The following is a 9,071-nucleotide window of genomic DNA, read 5'->3' as shown; positions in this document are numbered from 1 at the left end:
GCAGCTTGGTGCTCAAGCCCAGTTTTAGTATCAAGCTTTGCTATTTTTAAAAATTATTTGGAAGTTTCAGCAGTTTTGGATGAACTCAGGCCATGTACTCTGGTCTGTGCCTGTCCCTGAGCTGCAGAGCAACCCCCAAGGTCCAGTCCTCGGTCCCGAGATAACACGGGGAAAAGAGTCCTTTATCAGCAAAGAGCTGCTTCCCTCCATGTGATTTTTGGGCCAAATCAGGACCAAAAGTCCTGGATTTTCAAGCAGGGTTGGGAGACCCCTGCCCTCAGTGGGAAGGGTCTCTTGCTCCCAAGTCTTTGGGACATTAGACGGAGGAACCTGGAGTTTGGTGGCAGTTTGTCATGAGGGATGCAGCACAGGGGATGGAAGCAGGTGACAGCCACACGACTTCCAGCCCTCTCTTCCCTCCTCTTCTCCAGGGTCCCGAAGCAGCTCCCTTTGACCACTGCGATGCAAACACCCTCTGCTCCCATCTGCTACTCGCTGAGGTTAACGCCCTTTACATTAAGCTGCCTTGAATAAAAATAAACTCTGCTGCTGTGCTTTATCACGAAAGCATAAAGCTGAAGCAGTGAGATCTCAGTTAACCATTAACACTTAAAACTGATTATTTTTCCATCTCTCCAGCCAACAGCTTCAAATAAATCCATTAGTGAATTAAACCTGTGCAGCACTGGGTACCAGCGCTGGTTTGCTGGCTTATCGCGGACCTCTCCCTCCTGCTTCTGTGATAGTTCCTGGCAGGACACAGAAGCTGACTTTCCAACTTTCCTTACAACCATCAATTTTCATTAGTCGTGTGGCAACGGGGCTGCCTGCTCACCGCAGCTCTGTGCTGAGTGCTTTGCGATGGGCTGTCTAAGCTGTTTGCCCTCTTCTCTGCCGGGATCCAGAAGATGGTAATTATCTCATGGAGATCATTGTCTGTGCTGCCTCTTAATGGTCTGATGTGGTTTGAGCTCTATTCTGTTACATGCTGGAAACACATTTAAATTGGTCTTCAAACAGCAAAAAAACTTTTGTTTTTCTATGGGCGCGGTCCTGTAAGGTTTAATGTTCAATTCCCGATGGCAATGACGTCTGAATTGTTGCTCCTTGGCATTGTTAAGATGCAAACTTTCCCCTTTTAAAGCAATCTTCTTGACCTGCCTTCTTGGTTCATGAGTCTGGGGCTTTAGCATCCTGATATTGTCTAGGAATCTGCTGCAGGCAAGTTTATCTCAAAGCTGTATCCCAAATATTTACCTGCTAAATGCTGGAGGCACTGGACAGCCAGGCATTTACAGACTGCGTGCTCATCCTCAAGATCAATACGAAGCTGAGGCTTTTCATATCCATGGGATATTCCAGTTGTATGCACCTGGCTTTGAAGAAAAATTTCTCATGTAAATGAATTGGTCAGAGTTGGCACAAAATGGTGTGGAAAAGTTGGTGTCATACATTTTAGCTTATAAGTATTTTTGACAGGGACAGAGGGGATTTCATGGGGTTTTGGATGCAGCAGGTTGGTTTTTCCCCCCCTGTCCTCAAAGTCTACTTACGTGTGGCAGTAGCTTTCTAAAAATAGCTGGTTGAGACAATTCTGTTTGTTTTCTTTTAGTCTAAACCAAAACATAAATGTTTAATGTTTAAAAACCAAACAAACTGAAAACAAACGGGGGGAGGGAAAAAAAAACCAAAACAAACAAATCAAACCAAAAAACTTCCAAGCTTGTTCTAATGAACATTTTAGTGTCTGGATCAAAATGTAGACTCAAGCTTTCCCGAGGTCTGTTCGGTAGGACTGACCTCCCCACCAACCCAGGCTGCAGACGTTCATAAACATCTAATCTGGGGACAGGAGGCTCGGATGCTGGTTGCTGGGTGGTACAGGGGGCACAGAGAAGGACACCCCACGCAGCCCCCATAGCTTTTAACCCAGAGATAAGGTCAGAAGGCTCAGACCCTGCTGAGCCTGTGCTCCGTGCAGCTCTGTCTGTCCCGTATGGACCAACAGCCATCCACCGCCCTGACCTCCCTCCCCGAACTGCTTTCAGTCTGTGACGAGCACTCGGACTACAAGGATGCCAAGCTGTTGTACCGCTTCCGCAAGGACGATGGGACCTTCCCTCTCAGCAAGGACGTGAAGGTGTTCGTGAGAGGGCAGAGCCTTTATGAGAAGTACGTGAGTCCTCCCCCTGCAAAACACCCCTCAGCAAGTGGGTCCGCTGGCTGCGCTTGCGGAGGATGCTCTACAGCTGGGACCACGGCTGCAGCAGGCTTTTCCTTCGCTTTATCCCATGCTGTGGAATTGGGAAATGCTGTTTCCTGAGCCCTGTCGCAGCCGCAGGACAACCTCTTTGGGGCTGGGACAGGGGCTGTGCTCTGAACCTGTGGATGCTTTCGAGGGCTCCCACCCAAGTGCAGGTTCTGGGATCTGGTACGGGGAGGTGTTGGGGTCCAGCCAGCAAATTGAGTGCTTCTGGGGGGGGGGACAGCCAGTGGCCCTTCCCAGCACTCCCCCAGCCTCCCTGGGTGAGCTGCTTCCACCAGCACTATTAGGTATATATTATATATATATACACACACATACCTATGTGTATATATATATAGGTATATAGGTATGTGTGTATATATACTCACCTATTAGCACATATATATGTCCCACCAAAATCATCAGGGTACAGGATCTTTGGGACCCTCTTAGACCTGGATCCCTGCACCTTGCTTAGCCTACTTGCAAAATTTGTAATAGAAAAATTAATTTTCAGATAGTAAAGAAAATTCCTTCCACCTCCAAGTGTTTAGTTTTCTTTGTTGTTTGCTGGTTGTTTCTGGTTCTAAATCCAAGACATCTTCCCAGATATCTCAAAAATCTTTTTGTTAGATGGGGTTGAAGCACAGACCACCTTCTGGACCTGTTTCCTTTAACAGCCTCTTCACATCCTCTCCATCCCTGGCAGTCAGATTCACAGACTGGCACTGAGGGAGAAGTCCTTTGGCCGGGAGGGCGGTGATTTCGGGTGTCTCCCCTGCATCCCTTCTCCTTTGCTTTTGCTCTGGGACCGGGCAGAGCATCCAGCGCATCTCACGGCCGAGCCCGCTGCACCCTCTCGTGGAGGCACTGGATTTAGCTCTCGCACATGCTGCAAACTGAACATATGTGTTTGCTGAAATACACTTTCTCCGTCAGTTTGGACTATCTGCCGCTTGTCGCCTGCATTTGGTTGCTTGCTTGGCTTTCCCCTGCAGTCTTTAGCCAAGGTTGCAGCTGAACTGATTCTGCTGAAGCTGCTTTCTCTACCACGATGAAGATATACTGAGCTGCCCGGCTGCAGCTCTGCATTTTTCCCTCCCTTCCCGCTGCTCCCAGGCAGCGATGTTTTGGCTGCGATGCTTTGCCCTCTTCTCTTGTCCTTGCTTGGGCGGGCTGCAGCTCCCGCGTGGGACGGCAGGGTTATGGGGCATCACGGGAGCCCTGTCCCACCTCTGTGCCAGGCTGGTGAGCACGGAAGAGTCCATCCTGAAGGTGAGAGAGGAGAATTCGGTGAAATACCAGAGGACTTTCCTGGGCTGCGAGATGGTCGACTGGCTCGTTCAGGAGGGAGAAGCAGAGAACCGAAAGGAAGCGGTGGAGCTGGGCCGGGCGCTGCTGGAGCACGGGATCATTCAGCATGGTGAGCGAGGGTCCGGATGGAGCCGGGGTGGAAAGCAAGAGATGAGCGTGGTTGTCAAGGCTGGGCTAGGAACTATTCCCCATTCATGTCGTGCAACAAGTGCTGGTCAAGTGCCCACTTGGAGATGGCAATGGGGCCTTTTAGTTCTATGTTTGGAGCTGGTGACCTTTGAAATCGGAGCAACCTTCCACCACCCACAAAGGCTTTGCTTTGAGCTGAAATCTGAGCTGTTGCTCTTCAGTTCTTCAAAGCCTCCGGCTGCAGGGCTGGGATCCACCCCTGGGCTGGGAGAGCTGGATTGGGAGGGTGTTGTGTTCAGCTCCGCTTGGCTGGAGATCGCAACCATCTGCAGGAATTAAACTTTCAAATCAGAAAGCAGGGTGTCCTCTGAGTGTCTTGGGACAGGGACAGTGTGTTTGTGACTCGATGGTGCACCCCTGGGAGATGGCATCCCTTGGGGAGGTGGCCCTGCTGTTCCACCTTCCCTGCAGGTAGCACTCTCAAACAGTCAGAAAAACTGCAGTAGAACACAAAGGCATTAAAAACTATTCATCTGGGTCCCTCAGTATATTTGCTATATTTTTTTTTTGCAGCCCCTCAGCATCTCCCTCCTCCCCTGTTCTCTCCCAGTCTCCAACAGGCATCACTTCTTTGACAGTGACATCCTCTACCAATTCTGGACCAACTTTCGACGGAGGCGCCGTCTCACAGAGTTACTCAACGAGAACTCTTCTCGCTCCCTGTCCGAGAGCCCAGACAGCCCCTTCTGCCTTCGCAAGCTCAACCCGGACCCAGGCAACACCAGCTTTCTCTCTGGTAACCGGGGATGGATTTCTGGAGGGGTGTGAAAGCAAGACTTGTGACACCAGAGCATCCCAGAGCTGAGGGTGTTCCTCCAGGCATCCCATGAAGTAACCACCCATCCCACTGGTTTGTGGTGGATGTCACCAGGCGGTGACAGCTCCTCATCTCAGGAAAGTAACTTAACTTACCATCAGCTCAGCGCTTGATCTTTGTTTGAAGCTAGTTTTATTATTATTATTTATTTTTTTATTCTTTCTAAGCTCCAATGCCACCTTTAGTGCATGCTTACCTTTCAGATGTGGGTCGGGCTTCTTGGGGGAAGTTTATTATTTTAAAATAGTCTGTTCCTTCCTGGGGTTAATTGTTATTTCTGTCTCTTTCAGTCCAGACCAACAAGGAGATCAAAATTGTCTCAGCGGTTCGAAGGAGCAGCATCACTTCCCTCTCTGGAAACTCCAACCCCTACTTCAGCCCTACTCCGATGCTGGTGTTCCCACCCGTGGCCGAGTGCAACCCCAAATCAGGTCTGGGCTCCTGCATTGCTTCCGAGGGTCAGCCTCGCCTCTGGGGCTTGGTTTGAAAAGTTGTGCAAGTGTTTTGAAGAACACTGGGGGGAATGCCAAGATTTCTGTGTGCAGTAACCGTGGCTGGTTCTCACGTCTGTTCTGCAGCCCATGGGAATCCCCAGGCTGCCTCGTTATGCTCTTTGCTGTATGAAACCCTCGATTCTGATAGGATCTGTCACCTTCTGCTCTAGTGTTGAAGAGACCTGTCACCAATGAAGAGCTCCTGTCCCCTGGGGCTCCCTATGTCAAGAAAACGCTCACCGTAAGTGACCGCAGGGAATGATTGCTGATCCAACAGCCCTGAGCTCTCTGGCTGCTCTCTGTCTGCCGCTCTGACCTCTGTGTGTTGAAACTTCCATTACATGTCACATCATCACGGCTCTTTCTTAGTGGGTCAGTGGCTTCAGATGTTCTTGTGGGTGCAGATGTGCACAGCCTCTGTTTAATGTGTATCAAAGGGGTAGATAAGGAAAGAGAACGTTTCATGGACAGAAAAACTCCCCTTTATGTTTCATCCAGCTCTATACAAACTGTAGAATTGGTAAATCTTGTGACAGCTGAGACGTTGACACTGCCCTGGTGTGTCACATGGATTTGTGCACGGCTTTATCCATCTTTCGGGTTCCTGCTGCAGCTCAGACCTTGATGTGATCCATCAGCATCCCATGGAGCAGCACTAACCGGGGACCATCTGAGGGCCACTCTTGCTCTTCTTACGATGGGCTTCTTCCATGCACAAAATAAACCCACTGCAAAATCCCCAGGGTGCTGCAGGCAACCTGAGTTTTGAGCTTTTGCTTTTCTAATTATTGCTAAAGCTGTAGGACCGGTCAAGGCAGGGCTGGCGGGTGCTGGGTGTGAGTGCTGCAAGACTTTTCCTGCCCTGCAGATCCTATTGTGCTTGTTTATTTTTGTGTAAAACTTCTCAGCCCTTTTCTGCCCACCTTTGAGATGGGGAATCTCACGGTGGCCGGTTTAGGAAGCGTGAGGGCTGTCTGGCCATACTGGTTTGACACAAGGGGGGGTTAAAGAAGAGCTGTGGATCGGGTTCTCAGGTTAACTGCACTGTAGAAATTGCTGGGAAGGAGCAAGAAAAATAAACCCGGTGATTAGTGTGGCATGTATAAGGACGTGCTGTTCATTCTCCTCCTGAATGCTCTTGCCCTGCCCTTCAACTCTGCCAGCCTGGGCCTTTCACGGCTCGTTTCCTTCTGCTTAGCTGTGCAGTTGCTGCTATTTATTTATATGGGTAATGTGCAAAGTCCTTTGGGAATTCCTTTTCTCTTTTAGACGCATCAGATGGCCGCAGTATGACAGCAAGCTGCTGTGACAGGCTGAGATCAGTGGGAAAAGCTGAGAGTGGCTATTCCAGCCTGGAAACGCTCTTCTGTGCCAGCGGAAAGGCACCACGTTCCTGCTCTGGAAACGTTCTCAACACGCTCTTGGTGCATGCCTTCACTGCAACTTCATGCTGCCTGTGCTTCACTCTTCTGCACTTGCTGGCAGGGAATGTTAATCAGAACGCAGCTTTGCAGAGAGCAATTCATCTGTCGTTCTGCGTCTCACCTGGTGCTCAGCCCTTTCTCTCCCACCCTGGCAGAGCTCTCCACCTCACTAGGAGCTGTTGCATCTCCTCTATCCAGCCCGTTCCTTGGTTTTTAAACCCCTTTTGTTCTGCTTGTAGATTGTGGGGGATGCAGTGGGCTGGGGGTTCGTGGTCCGAGGAGGAAGACCTTGCCACATCCAGGCAGTGGACCCAGGAGGACCCGCTGCAGCTGCAGGGATGAAGGTACTTCTCACTCGTGGTGATTGAACAGGAGGCAGTGCTGCTGTCCTGCTTGAGCTTTTTGGGCTGAACATATCCTTGGTGATAATCCCCCCTCCTGCCGTGGGGATCAGCCCGACGGGGGGATCAGCCCGGTGGAGCTGGCACAGGCAGCGGTGGCAGGATGGAGAGGCGGAGGGCAGGATGGAGAGGCGGAGGGCAGGATGCTGTCTGCAGGCGGAGGGCAGGATGGAGAGGCGGAGGGCAGGATGCTGTCTGCAGGCGGAGGGCAGGATGCTGTCTGCAGGCGGAGGGCAGGATGCTGTCTGCAGGCGGAGGGCAGGATGCTGTCTGCAGGCAAACTGCAGCGTGTGTGGCTGCACAGCAGCGGATTTGCCTTTTCCACGGGCAGCAGAGGGGCTGTGGGCGGCTAAAAACATAAAACAAAACTCTGTCAAGTCTAAGCTGTACCTGGGGTAGACTTTGGAGTTGTTGAAACTCTGTTTGAGCTACTAAAAACAAAGCAGAGAATTCCCAGTTCAGCTCCAGTAACTGTATATGACCCCAGTGAAGCAGGCAGGGGCAGAGCTTTATCCTGAATCACTTGTTCTTACAGCTCCTGAGATGTAACACATTTTGTGTTTCTCTGCTGTTGACAATGTAGTTCTGCATGGAACTATTTTCCATGTGCATGAAAGCTTAATAACCTTAGACAGATGCCTTGATTTGATTCATCCAGTAACTTCCAGTATTCCCAGCTCAGGTGAAATGAACTGATGTCTTGAAACTCATTCCAGACCCAGCCATGCCTGGGGTTTGTGTGTGGAGTTTTAGGTGTGAATGAAAGAAATGTTGAGTTTCACAGTTCCCTGCAAAACCCCAGCAGCAAGGGAGTAATTTCCACAAGCTGATTTAAGTCTAAAGTCACAGGGATAATTGAAATAATGGGATGCTTCAGAGGCAGACTCTGACTCCGTGTTTGCTTCAGGCAGGATTGGAAGGGGATGGATGAATTTGTTTCATTTACTCGAGAGCCCAGTTAATTTCTCCTTACCTAATCTCATTTGCTACCAAATTGCTAGGTGTTAATATTGTGCCTCACTTCCATCTCTGAAACGAACCACTGCTCATAAATGAGTCTTTTTTTTCTCTGTTAGCTCACAGTCTAAATCCCTTTGGTCCCTTTTTTATGACACAGTGATCACAGCACACTGGTTATTAGTGTAGCTTACAGAGTGGTAATGCTTTAGGGTTTGCAGGGTTTTGCAGCAAGTTATTTGTGTTGCAGCCTCTGGCTCTGGTCAGTCCTGGGCAGAAGTTGCCATGAAGACATCGGCCGAAGGTAACCTGCCCTTCCTCTCCTTGCAGGTGTGCCAGTTTGTTTTCTCAGTGAATGGGATGTACGTTCTGCACCTGGACTATCAGACCATCAGCAGCCTCATCATGACAGGACCACGAACCCTCGTGATGGAAGTGATGGAAGCCATTGAATGAGCCAAGGAGCCTCATCCCGCTGGTGTCTGGAAAGGCAGGACACTGCCAAGCCAGGATGGACCATGGGGAGGGACCAAGTTTGACCTTTCACTCTGACATGCTAGCCAGGCATTTTAATATATTTTCAAATAAATACATTCCAATGGACAAGTCTTGGATTTTGATGGTGTTGAGATATTTGGCTTCACCCGAGCTTGGGTGGGTCCAGACTCTTGCAGCTCCTTTTTAATGCTAGTGGGAGAGTTTAGCACATCAGAAAAACAAACCTTAGAACATGAAACCAAACTTTAGAACATGAAAGCCAGGCTCAGACCAAGCATTCCCCCAGCCAGGCTGCAAGGCAGGGGGTACAGGCTGGTAAGCAGCAAGAGGTTTGGTACCAAGTGAGCACGTCTGAGCTCCCCTGAGTTGTCTGTGCAGTCTACCAGGAATGCAACGTCCTTTCCAGATGGCTCAATAAGCCGTGCCATCAGCTCTGTCAAAAAAATAAGGAAATGAACACAGTGATGCGTGCTTCCTTGTAAAGAAAGTCTGAGGCTCCTGCTACCCCCTTGGCTTAGCCACGCTCACAGCCAGGACTGGGTGCTCTTCCCAGTTTTTTGAAATGTTTCTTGCATTTCTTGAACAGGTGAGACTTCCCTGATGATGCTTTTTGTGCCCCCACCCCCTAATAATGGCTAAATTCATTAACCAGCTTCCTCTTGACACGGAGCCAGGCAGAGGTCCCAGAGGTCACAGGCTGCTGCCAGCCCAGTGATGGGAGCAGTGGGGGAA

At 50.0% G+C, this 9,071-nt stretch overlaps 1 protein-coding gene across 1 annotated transcript; it reads left to right on the top strand.

Annotated features, from left to right (window-relative positions):
- Positions 1–1,996: 1,996 nt before the first annotated feature.
- LOC104463823 (DEP domain-containing mTOR-interacting protein-like) lies at positions 1,997–8,370 on the top strand. Its single transcript, XM_010076303.1, has 7 exons — positions 1,997–2,172; positions 3,490–3,668; positions 4,299–4,484; positions 4,856–4,996; positions 5,230–5,300; positions 6,723–6,827; positions 8,172–8,370. The coding sequence occupies exons 1-7, from the start codon at positions 1,997–1,999 to the stop codon at positions 8,295–8,297; spliced, it is 984 nt and encodes a 327-aa protein (XP_010074605.1). The 3' UTR covers positions 8,298–8,370.
- The last annotated feature ends 701 nt before the right edge of the window (positions 8,371–9,071 follow it).

This window comes from Pterocles gutturalis, unplaced genomic scaffold (genome assembly GCF_000699245.1).
Source record: "Pterocles gutturalis isolate BGI_N339 unplaced genomic scaffold, ASM69924v1 scaffold21528, whole genome shotgun sequence".
Lineage (NCBI taxonomy): Eukaryota > Metazoa > Chordata > Aves > Pterocliformes > Pteroclidae > Pterocles > Pterocles gutturalis.
This window is presented reverse-complemented; position numbering and strand designations above follow the sequence as displayed.

Bases quoted from the DNA above. Each gene is read 5' to 3' on its own strand.
- LOC104463823 (XM_010076303.1), top strand. From the start codon at position 1,997: ATGGACCAACAGCCATCCACCGCCCTGACCTCCCTCCCCGAACTGCTT. The intron at 4,997-5,229 runs GTCTGGGCTCCT...CTTCTGCTCTAG, and splicing joins CGAGTGCAACCCCAAATCAG to TGTTGAAGAGACCTGTCACC. The intron at 6,828-8,171 runs GTACTTCTCACT...CTCTCCTTGCAG, and splicing joins CTGCAGCTGCAGGGATGAAG to GTGTGCCAGTTTGTTTTCTC.